Consider the following 27,884-nt stretch of genomic DNA (forward strand, 5'->3'; position numbering starts at 1 on the left):
CTCCATGTTTGTCAGCACAGAGACTGGTTATGTCAATTTTAAAAAAGAACTGCTGACAGACTACACACGACACACAAATAGTTTAATATTATGTGAGATTATGAAGCTGGTGATCTTTCTGTGGATTCTGCCTGTAACTTTAGGAGGTAAGAAACTAAACTATCTACTGACATTTATTTACATGTCTGATAAATACCGATCAATACAGCCTCAAAAGTACTAAACCTTGTACAGTTATACAACCTTGTGAGCACCTCTGTAATTAAATGTTTAATTGTAACTTTAATTGTATCAATGTTTATTTAACTTTTTATCATGTGAATGTCATGAACTACAGGGTGATTGTTTGTATTGCTTACAGAGATAGAAATAATTGTTATCAATCTCAGATGTAATACATCTACATTTTAGATGAATAGGCTAAATTTTTTCTTATTTATACTAATGTTATGATCAGTCATAAAAAAAAAACTATTTTAACCACTTTCAGCTGAAAGTAAACATAAAAAAGCCTTTCATTTGACCTTTGATACAACAGTAAATGATTACAGACTTATTGGAACCGGGTGCTCTTTTGAGCCTAAAGGCATTTCTCAAAAGCTATTTCAACTTAATTCTCCATGACCTTATTGAGGTTGTTTTATTCATGATTTTATTTACATAAAATGACTTACAACACACATGACAGTAGTTGAATACACCTACCTGTGTAGTCTTATGACAGTATGTTTGTGTTTTGTTTTTGACACTGGTGTTTCTACAGACATCTTTGTCACTTGTATCTACTCTGCGGAATGTTTGTTACCTTGTGGATCCACCAACCTTGACATCATCCACTGGTACAAGGACAGTAAACCAGTGCATTCATTCTATTACAATCAAAACCAGTTGAGCCATCAGTCCGAGGACTACAAGGGAAGAACGTCCCTGTTACCGGAATCTGAAATCAAAAATGGAAATGTTTCACTCTTACTAAAAAACATCAGGGTCCAAGATGAAGGCCGGTACAGGTGCTACACTGCCAATGACAAAACAAATGATGAGAAGTTTGTGTCTGTGTCTGTAGAAGGTGAGAGGAAGAAGTTCTGAAACTCTTAAATAAAAACTTAAACAAAATGACTTTTTAAAGATAGTCTAGTAATATCTCATGACCTTTCTTTCCGATGAGTCTAAATTAGATGGTATGCGTCTTATGGTGAAAGAAAGCATTTATTTAGAAAGAGAAAATAATACTGTTAATATTTTGTTTTAGCTCCAGTTAAATCAGTGGATATCACTTTAAAAGATGATACCGTCACCTGCAGCACCAGTGGAGTTTATCCACAACCTGAAGTCTCGTGGTCCTCAGATCCCCCGGCGAACGAGCCATTGAATACTTTCCAGCTAACAGAAGAAAAACTGTTTATGGTGACAAGTGAACTTAAAGTGGGTGTCACCAGTACCTACAAATACAGCTGCTCGATAACCAGTAAGGGCAGGACAAAGACAGCTACTCTGGAAGAGCAAGGTAAATTAAAGATTCTGGAGTTACAGAATATTTAAGATTAGGTGAGTAATAAAGGCAGCTCTATTTTAGTTTCATTTTCCACTACTGGACGGAAATACGACATACGATACGATCAAACTCTCAATGTGGAAATAAAGCGGACAGAACATTTTTAGTAATATCAAGAATGTAACATATTCTGTTTCAGAAATCTCAATGGAAGATGAAATAACTCTGCTGTGCTGTGCCCCTTTTTAAATATCCAGTAGCCTTTAGTTCACACACAGTGGTAGGGGGCGGGGATTCTCATTCTGAAGCATTTGATTGGTCAAAATGATGTGTAGTGCAGTATGAGTCATTAATGTTTTTGCTCTTTGTTTTTATATAATTAATGTCAATTTTGTTGTTAAAAATGCATTTAAAACTTTTTTTTTAAATGTTTAGCGGTTTCAGAACTCCCAGAAAACGAGTTCATTTTCAAATGTCCAGTCCCTAAGGATGTCAACTACACTCTCATCTTGAAATTTTCCACCACTGTCCTGACATATGACAGCAAAAGCTCTATGAAAGAAATCTCTGAACAGTGGAAGGACAAGGTTAACTTTACTCCAGAAAATGGAGAAGTTAAACTCTCTCTTCTTAATAAAGAGCAATTGGGAAGATACACATGTGAGAGCACTAGTGCAGACGGGGACAGACACATCATGCAAGCCTCAGTTTCATCGAGAGGTATATCAACATTTATACTATAGAAAGCTTCAGGTTCTGTTTATGTAAAGCAATAAAACAAACACCAAAGAAATAAATATAAAGCAGATAAAAATGTGTTGAACATGGTCATAGCACTTGAGGCATCAGTCGGAGAGATTTAACCCTCTGTTCTTTCCATACAGGTTTGGAAACTGTCTACATATGTATCGCCATTATAGCAGCCATTATTGCCATTGCCATTGCCATTTTTGTTGTGATAAAGAAATCACAAAACGTGAGTCATTTTATTTTGTTCTTTTATTGTTATATAATAATTTTATTTATACATTTGAAACTTAACAAAAAAAGCAAAAGAGATAAGACCATTACCATATCCACAGTTTTTATATCATTAAAATAAATCTGTCTTCCTCTTTAACTTTTAAACTCAGAACTATGCGTTTTACCTCAATATGCTAACCTAAAACTGAGCTGCCATGTGCCTTCACACAGAACTGGTGCAGATATGGACCGGCACCAACATCAGACTAAGGAAGTGTAAACTTGGAAAATGGTAATAAATAACCAGAAATGTGACATCTCATCAAGTCCTTGCACAGTGCTTTGGAGATGCATTAACAAATTCTTACATCATCTATATGAAAAGCAAAATGACAAGAAATTTCAGCACCTTATCTTGCGTATTCTTATTTATTATTCAGGACCACAGTAAAAGCCTGAAGATAAAAAAGAAGACTATTGAAGTCTAAGATATGCCAGGAGAAACCATCGAGTGCAATGGGACCGAAAACATGCTTCTGAAACACGTTGTACTTTCCAAGTTTTGGCTTTGGTTTGAGTCTGAAGCATCATTGAAACAGTCACTGCCCCGACTCGATGGTCCTTCTAAACTCACTGCCAGCTTACAGGCCTTTTAGACAATGTTTTCTGTATACTGAAGGACTATCTTTCCCATTTTTTAAATATTTTACATTACTGAAATATGTTACGCATTACATTACGGATAGATCAGATTCTTGTCATTCTGTTCTCAGTTTCATGACGTGAGCATAAAACCAGTTTTAGCAGATTCCACACTAACCCGACTTCTGAAAGCACTTTCACTTGAAACAAACCCCAACAGAGTCAGTCCCTCTATAGCAAGTTAGGAATTGTAGTAAGCTAAAGTTACTGTGACTGAAACTAAATATGCAAACCAGCGAGTTTTATTTTTTGCTTGATTGTTTGAATTGGTGCTAATCTGTGGCCATGGAAACATCAACATACCAACACTACAATGGTTGTGATATTTAAGCTGTCTATCCACCTGTCGATTAATGAAGACACTAAACAGGGGACTTAATAGGGACAATTGTGTTGTTGTTGTTGGGGGTTTTTTTTGGAGGGGGGGGGGGGGGGGATTGGTGGGAGGGGGGGGTGGGTGCTGTTATTTACATGTAAACCTGTAAACTGTTTGGTTACAGTCTAAATTGCAGTATTATTTAATTTAATGAAGATCAATTTGGCTATGAAGGTAATGATGTAAATATACGTTTCTAAAATGAAAATGAAATTTGCCGGAAGAGGGCTTGGTAAATTACTCTAAACTATGTGAAACTCTGAGTCACGTTACGAGTCATAAAGGATACACACCTCTAGCAATAAAACAACAAAAACTTATCATACGATTAATTTGACAAATAAATCAGAATTTGGTGATGGAAAAATTATTCTTCTTAAATTTAAAGTCTGGCAATTGTTTTACACTAAGCTTTTGATTCCAAATGCAGCTTTAATATTTAAGAAAATGGTTCAACAAATACTTTTTAGTCTGTTGTCTGCTATCATGAATGTGTAGTTTGCCCTGTGTTTTTTTTTGTGTGTGTGTGTTGTTCTGCACTTTGGCCAGCTGTGCTTGCTGTTTTTAAATGTGCTATATAAATGAAACAAACTTGAAACTTGATAATGATTTATCAGTTAGTGCGTTGAATCTGACAAACTGTGAGAATCTGAGAGAATGTTCAAACATTTAACACATGTCTCTTGAAGAAACATTCACACTCAGATGTCAGAATATCCCTCAAAGAGCCAATGTGTGGTACCATGTGCTGGCATACGGCCACATCTGATTGGCTGACAGACAACTAGTCAAAACTATGAAAGTATGTAACAAATCAGGCTCTGACAAAATTCAAATGCAACACTGAAACTTGAACGTTAAGTGTGAAATTATATTTTTGATTAATAATGTTTTATTTTCTGAGCTGTATAAACTGTCTTTTTTTTCTTCTATACACTGTAAACAATGATTTTTCAAAGTTGTAAATAAAACAATTTATTGGAGAATATTATACACACAAAAAAATACTATTTCAGTCCTCCTTTTCAGGGTTATGCATTAGTATACCTGCTCTTGTTCTGGTTTATTTGCACATTGTGGTTTTCTACCAAATAATGTTCTACAAACTAATAATTAATAAACATAATTTAAATGGAAGAGTGCACATGAATTAAATAAACAGAAACTATCAGTGATTTTTCCATGCCTAAAGGAAGATTTAATTTTAACAAGGAAGTCAAGGAAGGAAGTCATACCTTTAACACGAATGGCCCTGATAAAACACTTTCTGCTGTAAAACATCTTATGCAATGTGAAACTTCAGAATGATCACGTCTCACCATTAACCCACTTTTGTATGAACATGTCCAGTTGGACAGAATGCCTCTGATAGACATTCTATGATGATCTGGATAATACAATAAGGATTGTTTGTTGTTGTTTAAGAATTAACAATTATTCTTGTTAATTGAAAAACAAAAAGGAGAAAAGGTTTAAATCGTGTCTGTCAAAAACTGTGATTTTACAGCGCCCTCTGGTGGCCAAATTCTATACATCATATATGCAGCTGAATAATTTCAGTCTGAAATAATTTCAAATGAATTTAATCCAAAATGAAAGCAGAATAATGTTCTGTTGACAATTCATTCATTCATTCATACATAAGCTCACGAAAGTAAAAAAAAAGAAGCATTGAACAGATTAGTACAGATTAAGTGACAAAACAGATAAAATAAGTTATTTTCACTTCATTACGCGTGTGAAGTATTTCATTGGGTGTACATGAGAATGTGTGTGTTACAGAGAGAGGTTTGCGGTGACGTCTTTGAGTTTACCGCTACTGAGGCTGTGTATCATGGCGATCATTTGTGTGTGTTTGCTCAGATCTTCCTCCATCTTCTCCACCCTGGCCTCTAGCTGGGACTTCTGCAGCTCCAGAGAGGAAGCCTACAAAATGAGTTCAACAACAGAAAACACTGGATCATTATGCAGCCTATCTGTCGTTTATATAGCAGGTGTAATATATTTCAAGCTAAATTAGTGTTTTGTTTAATAGATAGTATGAATTAAGAGGTTTGAATGAGTGTTGACGGGACCTTGATGCTGCTGTCCTTCCTGGCTTGCTCGGTCTTATTAAGCTCTTTCCTGAGGATGGAAATATTCTCCCCCATCTCATGGATCTGCTCTTCTTGTCTTTTCAGCTCATTCTGAAGACCTAATACAGCACAGCAAGACACATAATTGTATACTTCACACCAAACACACAAGTGTGTATGACGGAAACAGCACTAAGTGCATTAAACCCATATGACTCAAGCTTTTTTTCTCACCCGTTATATTTCTGTCTTTCTCCAGCACGTCAGACTTTAGGCCCTTTATCTGCTGTTCTTTTTCTGCCATCTCTGCAAGAGTCCTGAGCAGATAGAAGACCAAATATTTGAAAATCATTCAATCATTTTCAAGGTATTATTTTTCTATCAACAGTCAATTTTTTAGTTTTATCAAGTTAATTATTATTGTGTGTGTAGTAATAAATACTACTAGTATAAATAATACTATTTTTGACATATTCAGGGTTGGTAAACTAACTCCAATAAAAAAATAACAACAATTACATATTTATTTTTTCAGTATTGACTTTTGTAAATCAAATGAATTCTCTCTCAAAAAAAGTGTGTTATTATTTGTTCTATTATTGTTAAAAATTATATTACAACAATAAAATTGACTCATTCAGGGTTGAAAAGCCAACTCCAATAAATAATAATAATAGTAAATAAATAATATTATATATATAATAATAATAATAAATAATTAATTATATTTATATATAACTATTATTGTTATTAATAAAATAATAAATTGTTATTATTTGTTATTGTTAAAAATATAACAACTATTAATGATAATATTAATATCTAATTCAAGGGTGGCATTCCATATAACCCAGCTTCAGTGAAAAATAATAATAACAATCATATTTTTTATTATTATAATTTGAGTTGGATTATGTAATAATCATAATATAATAATTGTACTCATTTAAGGGTGGCATGAAGCATAGTCTAACTTTAATAATAATAATAACAAATAATAAAACATTAATATTTGATAAAACCTTTTTATTAATAATAATAATAGTAGCAAAAATAATAATCATATAATTGGTTTATGCCTTATGCCACCCTTGAATGAGTCAAAAATCCCTGACATTCAAACCAACGTTTCAAACACTGACCTCTCCTGTTCGAGTTTTAATCCCTCATTGATCTTTTTCAGCCCCTCGGCCTGCTGGGTAAGAGAGATATGGGCAGCCTGCAGTTCCTTCAGCATCCCTTCACCCTTGTCATACCTAAAAAAAGGGAAGAGGAGAAAGAAGAGGTTGCTTATCTATAACAAATCACTTGACGGATCCATTCCTGAAGGGCTAAGAAGTTGTCTGTGAGTGTGTGAGAGAGGGACACTGACCTACAGAGCAGCTGGTTGTATGTGCCCTTCAGCTCCTGATGCTGGTCAGCCACTGCCTGCAAACGCCCGTTGTGCTCCAGGAGCTGCTGGCTGTCCGATTTCAGCCTCTCCACCTCCAACAGCTGATCATTCAACTCCGTCTGCAGATCCTCTTTCCTCCGCTCTGTGTCTTTCAGTAGAGAGGCTAATTTACGTGCCTAGAATGGGAGAAAAAGATTAAAAGAAATTAAAACTTTGAAAAGAGGCAAAGAGCAATAAACAAGAGAATAAGACAGAAAATAAATGTGCTCATACAGTCGAATATATACATTTTAAATGTGTTAAAAACAAATGTGCTCATATATGCAACTCAAGAAACATGCATAATTAAAAGCAGTGTGGAAAGTGGTTAGCATTGTAAACGGAAAAAAAATATATATATATCATTTTGTGAAACCTCAGCTTCCGCCTGAGCTCTCTGACAGCGGTATTGGGCAATAAGTCGATCAGCCTGTGACAGCGCGAGTGCTTTGGCCTCCAAAAGGTCCTGCAGACGGCTCTCTTTACACTAGATAAAAATACATACAATTACAAACCTCAGCACAAGTTAAAATAAAATACACAGGAAGATTCAGCATAACTTGGTCACTTACCGCAAGTGCAGAAAGCTTCTGCTCATACACATCAATGACCTCTGACATGTGTACATCTTTGACCTTCTCCTGTAACTACAACACCACAACATGAGAAACAAAACATGTTTGACGATGTTTGGTTCATTATTCGAGCATGCCACCCACTTGTTGACACGTTTCTATTGTCTATTCGGAAATACATGCCGGACTAAACCCACAATGGAACATTTGCAGACATTGTGGTCACAGACCTAATAAGTCATTGCCAGCTGCACATATCCAGACACATGCAGTCACCTCTACTCCGTTTCGAAGCTTCTTGATGAGGCTGTCGATACTGTGGTAAGCAGAACCAGAGGGTTCGGCATGCATCATGGAAAAACTCTTCCCCACGAAGGACACATCATCACAAGCAGAACTGCTTCGGACCGACAACTCGCTGTCCCTCTGACGATATGCATTATTCGCAGCAATACTGTCCCCTAGACTTAAAGAAATTAAAGATTGAAGAAATTAAAAATAGTTAGTCAGGTAGGATGCATTAAATTGATAAGTAACAGTTTCAGTTTGCAACAGAAAGTTGCAAAAGTTTCCAAATTCAAAGAAATTATGTTTTTTTCTATTCATCAGTGAATCCTGAGAAAAATCTGCATATTAGAATGATTTCTGAAGGATCATGTGACCCTGAAGACTGGAGTAATGATGCTGAAAATTCAGCTTTGGCATCACAGGAATAAATTACATATTAAAATAGAAAACAGTTATTTTAATTTGTAATAATATCTCACAATTTTACTGTATTTTTTTTTTTTTTTTTTACTGTGTATTTATTGAACTTTTTTTCAAAACACTGTTACATAACCTTCACTTACAGTATTAGTAATGACACATAAATTAATAAAAAAACAAAAAAACAAAAAACAAAACAAAAACAACGACAACAAATAACTTAAGTGAAGACAGCACTTCAGTAAATACACCATATACCAGTACATTATTTACTGTATTTTTGATCAAATAAATGCAGCTTTGGTGAGCAGACTTATTTCAAAAACATAAAAAATTCAGTGTACAATGGTAAATGGTAGTGTACAATTTGGTTGCTAAACATTCACACGGTTTTAGGCGAAAACATAGTAATTGAAAGTGCAAAAACTTCCCACTACAATGCTAGGGAGTTGTGGGTGGTAACCAATGTGTGATTTCTAAGGACTTCTGAGCGTTTTATAGCATGTTCCTACAGTATGTACATTCAATCATTAAAGGAATAGTTCACTTAAAATTTTTAATTCTGTCATAATTTACTCACCCTCAAGTTGTTTCAAACTTGTATGAATTTCTTTCTTCAGCTAAACACAAAAGAGTGTTCAGCATAAGAAAGAAATTCATTCTGGTTTGAAACAACAAAAGGTTTGAACGTTTTTACACCTCTGAACAGTAGTTCACACTGTGGCGATGTGTTCTGTCGACTCACATGACAGAGGGGAAGTCAGGGAGCGGGGCCGCTTCAAAAAGTATGCGAAGCGCTACCTGCACATGCTCTCTGCAGTTCGAGGTCAGAGCTAATGAGAGAGGCGTCACCATGCGCTGATCCTGCGTGCAATGGAAAAGAGGTCATAATAAGGAAGCGTAATAAATATATCAGAAACTCTGAGGGAGGGCGGCATAAGTCTCGTACCTGTAGGATCCTGTAGAAGGACGTCTCCATGTCTGGCATTTGCTGCTTGAGGTGGCTCATCAGTTCTAGAGTCCTCAACACCACCTCAGAGCACACCTGACTAGAGATACATATGCTGACAACTTCAAAAAGTCATACCAAATTCAAATAATTATTCCTGAAAAAAACATCACAATTTCCACAAAAACATCAGCACAGCTATTTTCAACATTGATAATAATAGGAAATGTTTCTTGAGCAGCAAATCAGCATATTAGGATGATTTCTGAATGATTGTGTGAAAATATAGCATTGCCATGACATAAAGAAATTAAATTATAACATATTAAAATAGAAAACAATGTCACAATATTACTATTCTGACTATTTTGATCAATTAAATGTAGCCCTGGTAAGCATAGGAGACTCCTTTAAAAACTATTACAAAAATTTAAACATTTTGAACAGTAGTGTAATTGTCAATACTTTCTCACAAATGGTATTATTTTCAGAATATTTAATTACCTGAGCTGGTAGTTGGAGGTCGTGCAGGTGGACCCAGCAAGTTCCTGACAGTAGGAAAGCAGAAGCTCCACCTGTGACACACACACCTCAGGACTGAGCCGCTGAGACACCAGCATCCTCAGAGCATCGTCACCACAAAGCAGTGAAAGAGTCAAGGAAATCTCTACTAATGCACACAGTAGAATCAGACAGAAACAATACAAGTACGACTATAAAATTAGTGGTCAATTCATATATGTTTAAGCCAAAATAATGAACAACAGTTCCCATATTGTTAGTTCTATGTTGACATGTCTAGATTTTCTGTCCTGATAGCACATTTTTGGTTGTAATTATTTAATTCGCTACATATTCTAATTTATTTATAAACTGTCAATAAATCTTTACTCAATATCAGTCATTTTTAGCATGTCTCATTACTATAAATGACATCGGCTGTGTAGATATTGACATTGGCCTTCGAAGAGCCCATTTTGATTGGCTACTAACAGTAACGGATCGAACAGACGGCTTGATCTGTGATGTTTGTTGAAGTGTGATTATTTGTGCTGAATAAGTGAGGATATCTAGCAGAAAGTCGACGACACGGCCTGCACGTAGACAGTGTTTCTTTAGCAGCTGGTCTCCTTCAGTGGAGTCTGGAGACTGCAGCAAAACCAACACTTCCTGTAGGAGGAGCTCCACAAACGACTGAGCTGAGCTGCACAGAGAGGAATCAATCGCCTCCTGGAGGAACACAAGCAAAAATTAATAGAGTAATAAGGCGGAAAGTCTCTAACATGATAACAGATCCCAACCTACATCTCAACTATTTGAATTGTGCATGGAATCCTAATTTATTATATAAAAATATTATGAAAATGATCAGAAAAATTATTTATATACAACAAATAAATGAATTCTATTAAATGAATATCTTAAATGAAATTATTAAAATTCTTTATTAGGGATGCACAATTTGATTGATTTATCAGTATTGGTCAAAATTGGAGATTTAATTGTGCATCACACATTAAATGCTCATTTAGTTCATCTTTAAAAACACTAACAATTTAATAACACTAAAAAGTAATCTTAAAATGAATATCCATTGTTCATACTGTAAATTATAATGTTGTGATGTCTAAATTCATTTTAGGCATTTAAAATGACTGGTTTTAGTTTTTAGAGTTTTATTTAAACAATGTTTTTAAAAAAACATTTATCTAACATCAGTTCTTGGCCAAAATATGAAAATTAATTAATCATTTATAATTATGGACAGAATTGTGATGTCAGCGCATCCCTACTTTGTACACAAAACATCTAAGGTGGTTCTCTTCTCTCACTGAGCTTATTACTTGGGCGTTTGTAAGGCGCTATTCTTTGTAAAGCTGTTTTGTAACAATATGTATTTTTTTTAAAAATTGAAATTGAAAGAAACACCAGCATACTTCGAAAAGCTCAGTCAGCAGGGACAGAGCCTGCATGTAGCACTGTTCTGGACCATCCAGAGGTGAAGTGACCCAGTGGACGAGTGCTAAACTTGGTTCGGACCCTCGAGCCTGGACACCTTTTCTAGTACCAGGCTGTATTCGAGGGGCTGGAGCTCGGAGCACCGTCTCGCAGACGAGCTTACGCAGGACAGGGACTGAGCACAGAGAAACCAGCAACTCCATAACCTGCACAGACAAGAACTTATGACTATCTGCACCAGTTTGGACTAGAATCATTAACCCCTTTCACACATACAGTCTTTATTGGTAAATTAAATTCCAGTAAATTAGTTAATTGTGGCAATGGCAGTTGTAACATTACCAGTAAATTAACAGTATGAGTGACCTATGTGTGAACAAAGAATATGATTACTGGTATGAGAAAATAATAGAATGCCAGGATGTGCCGACGCAAGATTTATTTTGTTTTGATTTGTAAATGGGATCTTACCAGGGTTGTAAACCCCACCCTCTCCATAGACCTTTAGATTTACAAGCTAATGTTTAATGACTGAAAATTTGATATACATTTTGCATAACAATAAAAAAACACACACAATGTATTTCACCTTTGATGCAGTATCAGGATCTTTGCTGTGTAAGAGCCCGAGAACCTCGGACAGACAGACCGATAGGTGTTTATACCTGACGTGAGAAATAAACATGTTCAGACACTCCTTTGAAAGCCATTTCAAACAGTGCCATCGATCTCCAATAAACACATACTTGGTCAGGTAATCAGCTATTTTGGGGTTTTTCAGGAGATCCACTAACAAGTCCACAGCATAATTCCTGGTTAATGTGCCATCTCCGTTGACAGTGATATTAAAGATTAGCTGAAAGGTCTGATGAATGTTCTTTGCATTGAACAGCTGCAAAAGAAAAACCATCAAAGTAATACAACCTCGATACCACACATGGAAACAAGTATAGGTCTGTTTCCATCCACAAGACAAGATGACGAAAAAGATATGTGTGCTAACCAACAACAGCTCTCTGTGTCTCGAACAGTTGAGTATCTTGACCTACCTTCTGCCCAACCTCTTCATTAAGAGTCAAACTTGATAAAATGGATAGCGCAAAGACGACATCAGTCAGACAGTTATGACCCAGGAAATTAATCAAGGCTCTGTAGAAAGCCTTCACATTACTCTGCAAAAAAAAAAAAAGACAAGTAAGCATAATATTTATCAGCAGGTTAGTTCACTAACAAAAAATGACAAAAGTTGATATTGAGAGTTTATATGCAGAGCTAATGCTGGTCCTCACCTGAGATTTAATGTGTGATTGCACTGAGATGTCGTGTCGACAGAGGTTGGCCATCAGGCCCAGGCATGCCTTTACAGTGTCATCATTACTTGACTGGCTAAAGACAACCATAAAAGCAAAACATTTTAATACAATAAAATCGTTCCAAAACATTTCAGTATTTTTTTTTTATAAATGCTTTCTTAAAAACAAGCAAAAAGAAACAATTACTGTTCGTCTTAGTATACTTAATTTAATCTAGGGTGTCAAATACCCAATTCTGTGAAATTTTGCATGTGTAAGAATTTCTGTGCAATGTTTTATTTCATCTTGCACCTTATAAAGAGAGCTGCTAAACAGACAGCCCTCCATGATTCAGTCAGTTCAGTTTTGTGGTTTTCCACTACACAAGCCGGTTTCCTCTGAATGAGAAACCAAAAAGCGTTTCATAGACAAGACTTGTGACCACTAGTCAATATCATGATTTTATTTGTAGCCCTTATTGACAGCACGTCTCTCGAACATTAATAGTTTTAGGTTTGATTTTTATCATTTGTAACCTGAAAAATGCTCTGACCATAATACTCTGAAAGTATTGATGTATTACTATAAAAACTCCTCTTGTGCTAAAAAAAAACTGCATTTGCTGCTTTTGTCTATTTCACCACTGGTTGTATTAACCCCTAACTTTTGAACAGTAATGTAGTTATATACACCATTTGGTACATTTATAAACATGAAGAATGCTCTGCTAAAAAGTGGCTGAGCCATTGTAGTGGCTATTTTATGATATTCACTGATCTTTAGTAAAATATAGATGATTCAAAGAATGTCACATGTGTGACTCTCACTTGTTAGTGTGAGAAGATTCTGTTTATGTACCTGGGAAGGCAGAAGGGAGAGACACTCCAGAGAACAGACGAACGAGGACCTCTGACCTAGATGTCAGAAGGCCATTTGGTGAAGGAGGGCTTAGGAGTTGGCTCTAGTGACGAATGGAAACTAGTGTTATGGCTTCCTTGTCTATGGAAAACCACTGGATGGAAAACTACTGTGGGAGGAGGGCTCTGAAGAAGAAGACCTTGAATCTTAGATAAAAGCTGGTTCAGTCTGTCTGGGGGTGTGTCACTCTTCTGCACAGGGTAACAGCTGTGTATTAGACTGCTCCTTCTTGCAAGAATAAATACTTTTAATTTTATAATTTGACTCTGAGTCTCCCTTACGCAGTGATGTTTGTTTGATGAATTTTTGCCACAACAATTTGGTGTCAGAAGTGAGATTCCTTGGACGATGCCTCCTGGACCTGAGATCGGACGGTGTTTGGCCACCTGGACTGAGTAAGTTCCAGCTCTACCTCGTAAACTTGAGAGAGAGAGGCCGGCCGATGTCAGAGCCCCGGGAGGATCGACCACTGGAAATCAAAAGAACTCAAGGTGGCACAGAACAACATCTCTGAGTAAGGTAATTAAATTAAGTTTAATTGGGGGAAGAGTGAAATTGAACCATATTGGCTGAGAACTGTTTTCTGTGGTACGTAATCTGAAATTAATTGAGATCTACGTACAGATCAAGATATTTCAAACAGATACGAGGAAAATAATCTGAAATTAATTGAGGTCTGTGACAGAACAAGATATTTCAAGCAGATAAATAATCTGGAATTAATTGAGAACTGTGGCAGACCAAGACATTTCATACAGATAGGTACCTGGAAATTAATTGTTCCACCACGGAGCAAATTATTTTTGGGTGCTGAGGCTAATTAGGGGGAGCCAAGAAAGTCGTAACAGATTTTTTGGTAAACCGTAATTAGGAGGACACTAATAGTGACACTAATAGTGTAACCCGTCCGACTGGGTTAAAAGAAAGGTCGGGTTTGTCGGGGACGCTTGACAAATAAAGAGAACGCGCGTAAAAGAGAAATCCACAGAAAACAGATGAGCGGCTAATATGGGGAAGTCTCAAAAGCAAGCTTGCGAAATTTGGTACACCGGTGTTTTGTCAAATGAGATAGAAATTAAGGGCAGAAATGTATGATATTGAGAAACAAGATTAAAGACGGTGCGGGAATCAGTTGAACAGGGCAGAGAGAAACAAAGGTTGTTGTGTCTGCGTTCAACGTGTGTAAAAGTGTGAAAAGACAATGAGTTGTTGGCTTGAAGCAGATAAAAGAGTCGATGTAGAACGTATTTCCATATAGTAAGATTGAATATAACTGATAAAAGGGTTTTTATTTTTCATCCATTAGATGGATGCATGACATTAGATGTCAGAAGATTTTTTGTAACAAAAGTTGATCCTCTTTGTGAAGGATTGAGATTTGAGTAATATGATATTTTGGTTTCTGTAAAAACAGTAAGTAGGATAAGTGGGACAGAGACAGTAATGATAATACTTGTTGAATCTGCAGACTAACCATTTTGAGAAGAAAACAACTGTAGAAAATGTATGTTATGAAAATAACATTTCTGATAAAATGTATGGAACTATTTATGAACGCCTGTTAAGTCAGATTAAGAAATGGTATGAAAAGTGAGGTTCAGATTAATAATAATAGTAATAAGGTATTGAGTATGATTAACAGGGATTAACATGAAATAAAGATAATGAATGTTTCATTTAGCAAAATGGGGAACAATTCTATATTTTAATGGTAATATAAAGAGTGAAATTATGTTATTTTTGGTTTGACAACCATTATCTTTTGAACCTAAAGACTCCAGCTATGCTGAGAGTACAGCAACAGCGCGTGCTTATTCAGCCCGGCTTCTGGGTGTTAAATGTGTACTTGCTATTGTAATCAGTGTTGTTGATGATAATACCGAATTAGAGAAATGTAAAGACAGATTTTGGAATTAAATAATGTAAAATGTTGGATATTTTGTTGATATTAAGTCATTGAGGGAAAAAAGACATTGTCTGTTTTATAAAGGAAATTATGGGTCGGGGATAATTTCCCTGGACAAGTGTTAAAGTTAAACAGAAACTTTGTGAAGCCGCTTAGAAACAATTTATACATTTGTGCAGTTTATGAAAATGAATGTTCTGCCAATAATGATGAAGATTATGATTTGGCTAGTGTGATCCGCCACTGGTGGACTGTAAGAGGAACAGAGAACTGCTTATCAGCTCTGTTTACAAACTGATTGGAACACACTGCTTCAAGGGTGTCAGTAAGCTGGAGCTGCTAGAAAGCTCAAGGTGATCGAACTATAGGCAAGGGGACAGAGAGTGTTTTAATTGTGGTCAGCTGCATTTAGCAGTAACTGTAAATGCCCACTCAGAAAGGTAGTAGATTGAAAGAGAAAAAAGAAAGTTGATAGATGGAAGCCGTAAGTAGATTGAAAGAGAAAAGAAAGTTGATAGATGGAAGTCGTAAGTAGATTGAAAGAGAAAAGAAAGTTGAAAGATTTAAGTTGTAAGGAAATCCTTTTAAAAGGAAAATAACTAAAGTACCAGTAAATGTAGAATTACAGATAGGGAAAATATTTGTAAAGGTAACTAAAAAGATGATTGTCTTTTAATGAAACGCTTAAACATTTTTTTTGCAGATTGTAATTGAGAATCTGACAACTAAAATTGAGAGGTTATAATGAAACCTTATTGAGAAATAGAATAACTATTTGTATTTAATATCAAATAAGCAGAAGCAGTAGCACTGGGTTGCTAAATGTAAAAACAATTTTGTAGAAAGGGATCTGATTAAACAAACAGCTTGGTGTTGACCATGAAGCAGCTAGAAGATGTTTTGGTTTCAAAAGATAAGATTGGGACTTGGCTGAAACTGACTCAATATGAGTGGAAATTTGTAATGTCTAAATTCCCTGATGTATGGGCAAAAGACAACTATAAAATTATTCTAAAATTGAAAAGCGTATGTAATTTCTGGCAAAGATGCCTTAAGCTGCCAGAATTAAAAGATAAAGTAGAGAATGTTTAGTATGACAAAAAAGTGTACCAAGTCCTGAAGGCCTCAGAGTCTCTGTCTCATTCAATGTCAGAAGGCTGTTATCTTAGCCTGTCATGACAATAAGCTATTTAGTAAAGCACAGTGTTTCAGTTGAAAATTATAGACACAGATGTTAAAAGAAATCATGTTAAAGGAAATCATTGCCATTCAGAGGGCAATTAGTACTTAAATATTTTAGATTGTAAAACTGAATGACTTTAAAGGAGTCTTTAAAATAATAATGTAGACCTGAATGACAGAAGTGACATTTTTGTACTTTGTTATTTTAGGACCAGTAACGTATTTGTCTGATCTTAGCCTTCACCATGACACAGGACCTATGACCATGCTATAGATGTACACTGAACAGATGGATGTGAATAAAGTTCACTGTGATTTTGTTGATTCAGACAGGTCTAACAGATTTGAGTGATTAAATACTGTTGTTATTAACCTGTCTCCCTTAACATTTATTAGGCATGCAGTCCAGATAGAGGTGACTCCTGAATGTGTCTTTCCTAAGCTCCAGAAAAACAGCTGAGTTCTGTTGAAGAAACTGATTGTGTGATGCGAGCGGGTCACCAGTGGGTACGTGGCTACTCAAAGACGGGATGATTTTCCTGGCCAGGAGACATTCTAACGCAGGGGGTCCCGGACACTGCATCTCCGGATGGAGGTGTTATATGTGAGAAGGTATGAGAGTTGAGCGCTGACTACTAGAGGCCAACTGGGGTCAGCAGAGCATTGTGGGGTCAGCAGAGCATTGTTTGACCGAGAAAATGTAAGTTCCTCTATACCACTCACCAGAGAAAACCCCGCAATTCACTGTATGGCTTGTTTTCAATTGTGACAAGTCTGATGGAAATTATAGATAAAGAGCTGATGGGAGATGTGCTTTCAGGAGCCAGCTGGGACCATCTGATTGTCATTATTTGTTGGGGAGACAGTGACATAACTTATTAATTTGTATCAGGAACATGATGTTGTTGCCTTATGGGCAAGGAAAATTATAGAAGTGTTGATTTTGAACTAATATGTCTATAAGATGGTTTTAACTCCTGAAAATCATGAGACATGGTGGATAGCTATAGATTAAGACAGTTTTTAGTAGAGTTTGGATAACAAAGGTTAGGAATTGAGAATTTATACAAGTATTCAAACTAAAGATAACCTTATAAATACTCATAGCATAATGTATTTTAGATTATTGTAATGGTTCTAATTTGAGTTAAACATTTGTATATTAACATTTATGAACTATTAAGGGTTCTATGATTAATTAAGTTTCAGTCTTAGGAGGCTGTTTGAAAAGATTATTTGTGTAAGAGAGACGGCTGAGTGGAGGAAGGGACTTGGTACTCTGTTTGTCTTTCTGTTATCAGGCATGGTAAGGCAAGTTTAAACAAAATAATGATAATGAACCAAAACAACCCAGCGGATTTTTCTAAAGAAAAATGAATAATGAACAGATAGAACATTTGAAACGGTTTGAAAGGCCATGTAAAATTATATAAAAGCTACAGAAAGATGTGAAGGTTAAATCTTATTTAAACCTTAAATATTATACTTTTAGAGTTAATATATAAAAAAAAAAAAACGAACATTGTAAATGAGCAGTTAACATGCTGTATGTGTGTCTAGCATAAGTGTGTGTGATGGGGACAGCACTTTATGTCTTGTAGGTGTTAAGTGTAGGGCAGCTATTCCGCCTGAATAGTGAGTATATTGTGTCTTTAACCTCTGGAGAGTGTTTTTTTTTCATTACAGATGTGTTAAGGCAAGTGACAAATTGTAAAGGCAAATGCTGAGTGAATCTGATGAGAAGATGATAGAGCACATGGGACGAGCTTTAAGATCACGCTCCGTCTGGTAGTAATTACTTTTGTCATTTATGATGTGGATTTGAATTACTTTTGGATAAGTTTAGGTATTTATATAAATTGGAATTGTGGAGTTGTAGATCATGGGTTGAAATAAAAGAAGATGTTATAGATTTGACAGCAACAACAAAGATGTGACACATTGGCTAAGTCAATATCATTTATGCAGAGAGCCATATATGATTATCGTAAACAAGAGGAGAATGTTTTTTTGACTGACATTGACCAAGTCTGTACAGCACGACCTGACGAGATGATGACTTTTAAAAATGGTCACGAGACAAAACAACAGGGAAAAAGCAGGATACGCAGTGAGACTGAGGGCCGTTGGCCTTCAAATACTTCGATAAGAAAATGAAATTGTGGCTTTAAGTGAAGAATGTAATATTTTTGTTTCAGAGACAGAGAAAGATGTCTGGAGGAAATTTGTCTGAAGACACTATGTTAAATGTTATGTTAAATTGATGATCGAGTTGTGTCGACCATCAAAAGGGGGATGGTATAACAATTGCCAAATATGGTTTATTTAGGGGTAATTGGGTAAAAGCCCTGAAAGAAGCCATTCTTCTGCCTAACAAAATTGCTGTCTGGATTGTTTCAACAGGAAACGCCAGGACATCGAAGGCCGTGGAAACTACGTACTTTACTATCTGACGATAACCTCGAAAATTTGTTTTGCTTTACAGAGAGCATGCAGGATTGGGAGACAGGGCAAAATGTGCCCAATGAAATAATGGCAGAGCATAACTTTAAAATTTTCCTGTTGCAGAATGTCAGGATGGATTGCATCGAGCTGAACTGATTCTGCTTCCAAATGTATGAATATTGACTTGTGAACGATATGTGTTTTTCAGGGGAAAAGGACTCTGACTTTATTAAGAAATGTCTAATGATAATATGTTTCAATTTGTAAACAGATGGTGAAAATTCCACAGGTCACACCAAAAGGGACGAGGGAAAGACAAGCAGTCACTAACAAAATACTTAAAGTCTCCATTCACAGGTGACAGCAAGCAGGAAGTGGTTCATTCCGGTGGGGGTGTGGTTGTGATCTCAGGAGATCAGTGACACCTGGGTCCAAGCCGCTCACCTACACCAACAGGCCGCAACCATCCCATTAGTCCATGGGGCGAGAGGATGTTGGCCAACTAATGAATTAAGAATGTGGTTTTGTGATGATTTTGAGGATTTTATCTGATTATATTAAAATAGGGTTTAGTATTGATATTGGTATATGACAAATGATTTGATTGGTTACTGATTCATTAGAAAATATTTAAGGCAAATGTTTTGAGGAAGAGAAGATCTATTAATTCATGTAAATTATGGGGATTATTATTGAAGCTTATTAAGTAGAACCACTGCCTGATTGAATTAAAAGTAAAAGAACAAAATATGGTTAGGGAAATGGATATGGGGAAAATGTTGAATGTGTAGGAGTTATGATTGTATGTGTTATTCTGATAATTTTGTTATTCATGGGTGAATGTGAGAAAACTGGAATGTCTGTTCAATTGAAAATGACAGTCTATCTGGATGATGATGATGGTGAACAAAATTATGCAGATGATTCAAGTAGAGATTACAGTTAAATGTGTTGATGTTTTCTTTTTCTTTCTGAGAACGATTGATATGTAAAGAGGGTTAAAAGTAGCAGTCATCCGTGTTACGAGATGGCGTACAAGGACAGGGTTTGAAACTGAGGGATTTTTTTTATTTTTTTATTTTTATTTATTTATTTATTTATTATCTGTTTGTTTTCCTACTGTGCTATAATCTTTTTCCTTACTAGTGTGACTGCGGTAGTGAGCCCGGCATTAGTAAATTGTTTACTTGCTTGCTAAATAATTAATGGGGCTTTCCCCCACAAAAAAACAGCCTTATGCTTCTTCATTCTAAACTTTTTTTTCACAGGTTCAAGGAGACTGATCTTTTAGGATGGTGATGTAATGACTTGAACTTGCATTTTATTATTATTGTTATTATTATTATTATGTTTGATTAATAATGATAAAAAGTGAGGAGTGTAGTGGCTATTTTATGATATTCACTGATCTTTAGTAAAATATAGATGATTCAAAGAATGTCACATGTGTGACTCTCACTTGTTAGTGTGAGAAGATTCTGTTTATGTACCTGGGAAGGCAGAAGGGAGAGACACTCCAGAGAACAGACGAACGAGGACCTCTGACCTAGATGTCAGAAGGCCATTTGGTGAAGGAGGGCTTAGGAGTTGGCTCTAGTGACGAATGGAAACTAGTGTTATGGCTTCCTTGTCTATGGAAAACCACTGGATGGAAAACTACTGTGGGAGGAGGGCTCTGAAGAAGAAGACCTTGAATCTTAGATAAAAGCTGGTTCAGTCTGTCTGGGGGTGTGTCACTCTTCTGCACAGGGTAACAGCTGTGTATTAGACTGCTCCTTCTTGCAAGAATAAATACTTTTAATTTTATAATTTGACTCTGAGTCTCCCTTACGCAGTGATGTTTGTTTGATGAATTTTTGCCACAACACCATCTACATCACACAAACATCAGCACACAAAGCGGAAAAGTGAATGATGTGGTTCTTACACGTGTTGCATTAGAAAGTTGATGAGTTCATGGATGTGTGAAACACAATGCAGAGTCCTCACGTTGTAGGTTAGGCGCTGCAACACATTAAGGCACTGTGGAGACCATAAGAGACATTATTCACAAGACCTAATAAAATAATCCCCAGGGTAATCTGTTTGTTTTTAATCCAGTCCAATTGGATAACTTCAACCCACCTTGAAAAACATCTGTGCAATCAAATAGCATTTAATAAAGTAATTCATACACTGTTCAAAAGTTTGGGTTTTTGTTAAAGGAAATTAATACTTTTATTCAGCAAGGATGCATTAAATGGATCAAAAGTGACAGTAATGACATTTACATTGTTACAAGATTTATTTTGAACTTTCTATTCATCCAATAATCTTGATAAAATATCAAGCAGCACAACTGTTTTCAATAATAATAAGAAATATATATTGAGCAGCAAATCAGCATATTAGAATCAATGATTTCTGAAGGATCATGTGACACTGAAGACTGAAAAATTTAGCAATAAGAGGAATAAAAGAAAATTATAATAACATTTATAACAACATATTACTGTTTTTACTGTATTTTTGATCAAATAAAATGCAGCCATGGTTATCATAAGATACTTCTTTTGAAAACATTTTTTATAAAATCTGCCCCAAAACTTTTAAATGGTAGTGTAAGTCACATTGAATATTAATCAAAAACACAATACTGGTCTTGGCTTGTAACATGGACAATTAGGTCATCTTAAGTTAAAGGAGCACTCCGGTCAATTTTAACATTGAGCTCATTTTTTGCGTGTGAACTCGACAATCGACTACTTTGGACTTCGACCGAAAACAGGATGTAAATACAGGTATGTGCGCTGGCTGAAATAACATCATTTTTATTCATATCTTTCACATCTACTGCAGTCAGATTCACCCGTGTTCACTCTGAAGGAATCATCTAACATGGCTGGGCACTTCTATGACACATCAAGGATGTTAAGAGGCTAAAAGCAGGTTTAAAACTTGCCTCATTGAAGTCAACAGGGTGCAAATTTTAAAAAGAGGATAAAACGGTGTAGGCAATACTGATTTTTGTCATTGTTCTCTGTATTGACAGCACTCCAAATTTACAAAAAAATGAGCTCAATGTTCAAATTGACTGGAGTTCTCCTTTAAAGGTTGTATCAGCGATTTCAGGCGCAAAAATAAATAATCACATTCATCTAATCTTTCCTAACGATCCGCTAGCTGCCCGCCTCATAAGCAAGCTGTCAAAAAAACGCTTCCCTGTAGGCAGTCTAGGCTCTGAGATCGAGATACGATTGCTGAGATCTGCACACAAAAACAATTGCCTTTACCAACCACTCAAAACCAAAATAAATAGTGTTCAACCGTTCACCGACAGGGGCTGGGTGTTGTGAGGGCTGAGTGCACGAGCGCAAAACCTCACAACACCCAGTCCCTGTCGGTGATTGGTTGAACACTATTTATTTGGGTTTTGAGTGTTTGTGAAACCGATTGTTTTTGTGTGCAGATCTCAGAGCCTAGGCTGCCAACAGAGACGCGTTTTTTTTGACAGCTTGCTTATGGGGCGGGCAGCTAGCGGATCGTTAGGAAAGATTAGATGAATGTGATCATTTATTTTTGCGCCTGAAATCGCTAATACAACCTTTAACCTGTTAGCCTTCACCAGAGCGAGGACGCTCTGAAGCGTTTTTTTTTTTAAATAGTTCAAAGTTACTATCAGATTTAATGTTATTACCTTGACAAACTATACATCATTAAAAATATATAAGTCTCACGTTTCAGTATTTGACCACTATTGTATTCTGAGAAACTTATAGTGACAGTTATGTCTTAATTTGTGTCAGGATTTATGTAATGAAAAAATGAGTCGATACCTTTAATATGAATTATGAGCGTCAGCTGCTCCATTCAGAAAAAAACTCCGGTGCTGTTGTCTTGAGAACGCGTGACAAAACAACGTTCCTCAGGGCTTTTGGCTCAAAAATGTGCAGATTTGGAGAAATATTGATATATTATCATAGGTTTACATCATATTTCTATAGACAGGAATAATATTTATTGAATTTATATCCAAATGCGTCGATGTATACATAAAGAGCGCTGGATACTCTGATGTACTGTGTTTTCAATCCATACAGCAGAATGAGGGCGCTCTATGCACAGTTTTTTCCAAATATGAAAGCTCACGAAGAAGAAATAACCTGTGACCTTCCAGGACGTCACTGACATAAACACAGCTAACGTTAGCTTTCAGATATCGCTATAACATGCAGATAAAGATGTTTTGAAGACAATAAACATGATTGCAATGATATTTGATTTACCTGTGTTCTTCGAGCCATGTCAGGTATTTTTATAATAATAGATTATATGTATAATGCAATGCTAATCGATATAGACTTTACAAACATGCAGAATACCATAAACTCATTTATTTTCTGTCTGATTTTCTTTTCTGAAGCCAAATAAGCTCATAGAAGATTATTTAAAACACTCGACTTGCGCTATAAAGTAAGTTTGGAGCATAAAACAGGGTTTTAATCTCATAAATTGTCGTGTATTGATGGTGTGCTAAGCTAACATGCTAGCTAGCTCTCTAGTTGCACCTGCCATCTAGCTGTTATTTTTTATGATTTTTTTTCTAAATCGGAATGCTTACTGAAATATTTCTTTATTTGAGAAAGGCATTTGATACAGTTTCAAATGTGAAGTGAAGATTATGAAAGAAATTAGGGGGTGAAACACCGTGATTAGCCAGTCGTTAGCGATTATAATGGAGACAAAGGAAAATAATATTTATGGCCATAAGCCGGCTGGAAAGGTGTAAATGTGAGCAGGAGAGAGTGACACTGAATGGGGCTCGTTTGCACCACAAAACAATAGAGACAATAGACTGAATAGATGCTAATAGATGACAATAAACACAAGTTTGCATTTTAGAGTCAATTCAAAATAAAGTCATTTGAGATGATCTTGAAAAACATTTAACAAAATACAGAGTTTTAGACTTATCACCTTCAAATTTTAAATATAACATGGTCAGACATGTGTCTTTAGCTGGAGTGCATTTCTAGAGTGCTGACGGGCCAACTTCAATTTAATTTTCATGAAGATGTTTCATAAAAATAAATTTCTAATAACTTACACAACTTTGAAGCTATTCATAATTTTTTTTTCATTATGACAATAATTCATTCTACATTTCCAATAAAGTGCCAGGTGTCAGCTTTCAAATGAGACCATACTTGAGCTTTTAGGACGAAGGGTCAATGAATTGAATCTTTTTTAGGTTGGGTATGCAATTTCTGGGGATTTTTCAAAAGTGGCGCTGAAGGCTAACAGGTTAAGAGGCTAAAAGCAGGTTTAAAACTTGAAGTCAATAGGGTGCAAATTTTAAAAAGAGGATAACACGGTGTAGGCAACACTGCTTTTTGTCATTGTTCTCTGTATTGACAGCACTCCAAATTTACAAAAAAATGAGCTCAATGTTAAAATTGACCGGAGTTCTCCTTTAAAGGGCATATTGCAGGGGTTTTTTTTTTTCAGAATTAATATATAACCTTGTATGAAAATACCATATGAAGAGTAAATGCATGATTAAAAATTGTTTTGCCAGACATAAGGACACAAATTTAGTAGAAAACGTGACAGTTTCCTTGACCGTGTTGAAAAAGCGCTTTTTTTCTCACCACCGCGTCATATTACGTCAGAATGGGGAGTCGTTTGCCGGCTCTGCGTTCGCTCAGTGCAGAGTAGGCTGGTATTATGTTGAAGCGGTCGTGATTCAGTGTGTTTTCGGTGGTTATTGTATTTCAATTAATAATTATCGTGATAAATGACTGTGAATTATGGCCTGTCAGAACATCGAGTCCACAGGTTTCCGAACAAGAAAAAGGATGGTGCTTTCTTCCGTGTTTGTGTGCGTTTTGTGCAGGGTAAGAGACGGGACTTCGCTTCTGCGTCTGCTTTGAAAAACGCGGTAGTGTGTAGCGTTCACTATAGACTGCATGATTATAATCCCGGCGATATGATGAGTTAACGTTACGTTATATGATGACGGCGATATCGATGTGTGCACACTGTCCCGGCTCCTTCATCGGGTCGCCCGGTCCGCCGTCAGCATGTGGGTCGGCCACCGGTGGGAAACATGACGGTCACGGATCCGTCAGAGATCACTTATTGTAACGTTACAATTGTTTTACAAAATGTGCCTTGTCTTAATTTAATTCATTAACGTATCCTCCATAAACTTGTAATGTCTTGCAAGTCTGCAGCCGACACTTATTATTATTATAATATAATGTTCATTTTCAATCTGTACTCCGAATTTTAATGTTTGTGTTGGCTGTTTCTACATATAAAAATTTTATACAGTAAGAAAGTTGTGATTGTGATTATTTTTTTATTCATTATCACCAAGTGGGGCCATTCAAAACCTTTATAATGTCCCTCTTTCTCTGGAAACTGTCTCCTAATGGCTGACATACACGTGCAGGTAAGGGTCTAAATACTAGCTTTGCTATTGCCTGACACATAATTACAATATTGTGATCTGAGCATAGTGTTATACATATCGTCGGCTAACGTGAATACATCTATAAGCTAACACTGTTCTCTCACCGAGACCCCTGCCCTGTTCTCCTCAGACCACAGCTCAATGTGTCTCCTCTGACCGTTGTTTTGTCTAATCCTGACCTGTCTAGAGTCTCTTGGCTTCATATCAGGCTCATAATTATATGGCTGAGGTCCGTCATACGAGTAAACATTTAGGCTACAATTTCCTCAGCGTCCGAACTGTCATTGCGATCCATTGCTTTCCTATTGTTTACTTTGACCGCGCTCCCCCATGCTACATCAGTTCCGGTTTGGCGGTTTTCAAATGCGGAAGTAAAATTTTCTCACAAAAACGACTCCAGAAGCCTAAATAGCGTTTTATAAGTATAAGTTTATATTTAAATCTAGTTCCTACATTATTGTTCTATACATTGGCGCACTGGGTACTCTAACCTGCAATATGCCCTTTAAGACCTCATGTCGATGTTAACAACAAGCCAAGACCAGTATTGTGTTTTGACGCATATAAGTTGCAGACTTCATCTTAAAAAACTGCAGGAACTCTCACCTGCAGCACAAGAGGCTCTTCTGGTGTGGTTCTGTTGCAGTGGATTATGGCTGCCAGAGTGCCGGTGAAGTTGTAGCTGCTGTGAAGAGCCTCTTTGGCCTCACCATCAGAAGCTGCTGGGCCATTAAGAAAAGTACATGCATGGGTAAACAGTTGGGGATGTGTTTGTGACTATGTACTGACTGTATAACCATGTTAAAGAGTTTAGTACCAAATTGTGCCAGCAGGGATATAATGGTCCCCGTCAGTGTGTGATTGGTGTTGGGGTCTCCAGCTACTTCCATGAGTCCACTCAGACACTCGCTGGGCAGCACCTGACCTGAGAACAGCACTCCACCACATTTCAGCCCACAAACTTCCTGCAGAATTAAAAAAATAGCAGTTCAATATTAGATATTTTATATTAAAGTAAATTATATTTATAAACAGTTTTTGTCACTTCTGCCCACAATGAGTTAGAGTGTTTGACGACTGAACTAATTTTTTTTACAGAATAGAGACTCCATTCACACAGAGCAATTTATAGAAAATCAAATCTCTTTTTAGAACAGGAGTTTTCAAACTGCGGCCGCAGGGAAATGCTAGGGGGTCAGTGAGGAGTGAAATAAATAATAAAAAAGATAATAAAAATAAAGAAAATTAATATAATGTTGATTTAAATAAATTAATACATAAATAATGCATTCAAGATTGCACTACTATAGCAACTAGAAAATATGATAAATACAAAATAAGTACAATTGGCACTAAAAAAGTGTGTGTGTTTGTGTATATATATATATATATATGATATATATATACACAGTATTACACACATACGTATTTATATTCTTTTTTTTTAACAAGTCTTTATACATGAAAATATATATAATTGCTTTTTAAATTTAAGGATGGGGGTCCCTCTCATGATAATATTTCTGTGTCTGTGGCATCTGAAATAATACAAACACTTTTTTAAAGCATAACTAGATGAAAATTGTACTGACTATATAACAATTTATGTCCTTCCAAAACATTAAAGGTGAAGAATGCCTCAGTCACCATTCACTTCCATTGTATGATGGACATGATAAATGAAAATGAATGTTGACTGAGACCGTCATTCCCTAACATCTCCTTTCGTAACGTTACTTCACAGTATTAAAAAGTAAAAAGTTGGAACAACTTGTGGGTGACAAAAAGATGACAGAATTGACATAGATCACACAAATAAAACTGATCGTTTTGAATTATCGCATTGAAAAAATGTAGCAGCTATCACTCACTTCAATGTGTTTCTGCAGCTGTGATGCATTTAAAGCGCTTTTGTTATTCCTGTATTGACGGATGGCCAACAGAAGTGACTTCAAACAGGTCGATACATCCATCTTTACCCACAAGGACGGTCAATGGCGGCCTTGAACAAAAAAAAGATTCGAATAACTATCTAAATGGTTTCTATGTAACGTTAACGTTAACGTTATGTTTTGTAAACATACAGTGGGCTTAAGTTAACGTTATGCTAACTGTTAGTTGATAATAGACGATATTACTGAGATTAAATAAACGATATATCTTAATCTCTCCCATACAACGGTTTTATCAAGCATTTAGGTTTCTTATATTTTAAAATGACATTGTCTAATATTTTATTTTAGGTAGTATTTACTTAAAAGTTTAGAATAAGTTCCCCACAGCACTGTCCGATGCTACAACAGCAACTTCCTCCCGCTAACACTTCGAATCGCCGGAGGAGTCCATTATCCGAAAGGGGTAGGGGGATTGCTGGCGAAATATACAAATGTCTAAATATTTCAGTTTAAGATATAGGTAAAAAAATGTCACCAAGCAGTACAAACATAAAC

The 27,884-nt window shown here is 36.0% G+C and overlaps 2 protein-coding genes across 4 annotated transcripts; one reads left to right on the forward strand and one right to left on the reverse strand.

Moving 5' to 3' along the window:
- hhla2b.2 (HERV-H LTR-associating 2b, tandem duplicate 2) lies at nt 1-4,535 on the forward strand. Of its 2 annotated transcripts, none has more exons than XM_079602246.1 (6): nt 1-146; nt 764-1,069; nt 1,253-1,507; nt 1,931-2,215; nt 2,380-2,471; nt 2,899-4,535. In XM_079602246.1, the coding sequence occupies exons 1-6, from the start codon at nt 5-7 to the stop codon at nt 2,944-2,946; spliced, it is 1,128 nt and encodes a 375-aa protein (XP_079458372.1). In that variant the 5' UTR covers nt 1-4; the 3' UTR covers nt 2,947-4,535. The 2 variants fall into 2 exon arrangements, with proteins under 2 accessions (XP_079458372.1, XP_079458373.1); XM_079602247.1 differs by lacking the exon at nt 2,899-4,535 and adding an exon at nt 2,690-2,743.
- cip2a (cellular inhibitor of PP2A) lies at nt 4,491-27,802 on the reverse strand. Of its 2 annotated transcripts, none has more exons than XM_079602244.1 (22): nt 27,689-27,802; nt 27,306-27,436; nt 26,252-26,399; nt 26,041-26,156; nt 20,905-20,999; nt 12,524-12,620; nt 12,284-12,406; nt 11,981-12,126; nt 11,824-11,899; nt 11,213-11,440; nt 10,346-10,505; nt 9,780-9,921; nt 9,276-9,375; nt 9,072-9,190; nt 7,895-8,084; nt 7,616-7,690; nt 7,420-7,530; nt 6,984-7,180; nt 6,754-6,867; nt 5,846-5,928; nt 5,612-5,730; nt 4,491-5,462 (listed from the first exon to the last, which is right to left on the reverse strand). In XM_079602244.1, exons 2-22 carry the CDS (start codon nt 27,405-27,407, stop codon nt 5,313-5,315), a joined length of 2,691 nt encoding a protein of 896 aa, XP_079458370.1. In that variant the 5' UTR covers nt 27,408-27,436; nt 27,689-27,802; the 3' UTR covers nt 4,491-5,312. The 2 variants fall into 2 exon arrangements, with proteins under 2 accessions (XP_079458370.1, XP_079458371.1); XM_079602245.1 differs by having other exon boundaries at nt 26,041-26,153; nt 27,689-27,791.
- Nucleotides 27,803-27,884: the final 82 nt, after the last annotated feature.

The sequence above is a fragment of the Phoxinus phoxinus genome (genome assembly GCF_949152265.1).
Source record: "Phoxinus phoxinus genome assembly, chromosome: 24".
NCBI lineage: Eukaryota > Metazoa > Chordata > Actinopteri > Cypriniformes > Leuciscidae > Phoxinus > Phoxinus phoxinus.

Excerpts from the sequence above, each read along its gene's own strand:
- hhla2b.2 (XM_079602246.1), top strand. The coding sequence starts at position 5 with ATGTTTGTCAGCACAGAGACTGGTTATGTCAATTTTAAAAAAGAACTG. Across the intron at positions 147-763 it reads TCTGCCTGTAACTTTAGGAG|ACATCTTTGTCACTTGTATC; the intron begins GTAAGAAACTAA and ends GTGTTTCTACAG. Across the intron at positions 1,070-1,252 it reads TGTGTCTGTGTCTGTAGAAG|CTCCAGTTAAATCAGTGGAT; the intron begins GTGAGAGGAAGA and ends ATTTTGTTTTAG.
- cip2a (XM_079602244.1), bottom strand. The coding sequence starts at position 27,407 with ATGGATGTATCGACCTGTTTGAAGTCACTTCTGTTGGCCATCCGTCAA. Across the intron at positions 11,900-11,980 it reads ATAGCTGATTACCTGACCAA|GTATAAACACCTATCGGTCT; the intron begins GTATGTGTTTAT and ends TTCTCACGTCAG. Across the intron at positions 9,922-10,345 it reads TGTCGTCGACTTTCTGCTAG|TGCTTTGTGGTGACGATGCT; the intron begins ATATCCTCACTT and ends TGACTCTTTCAC.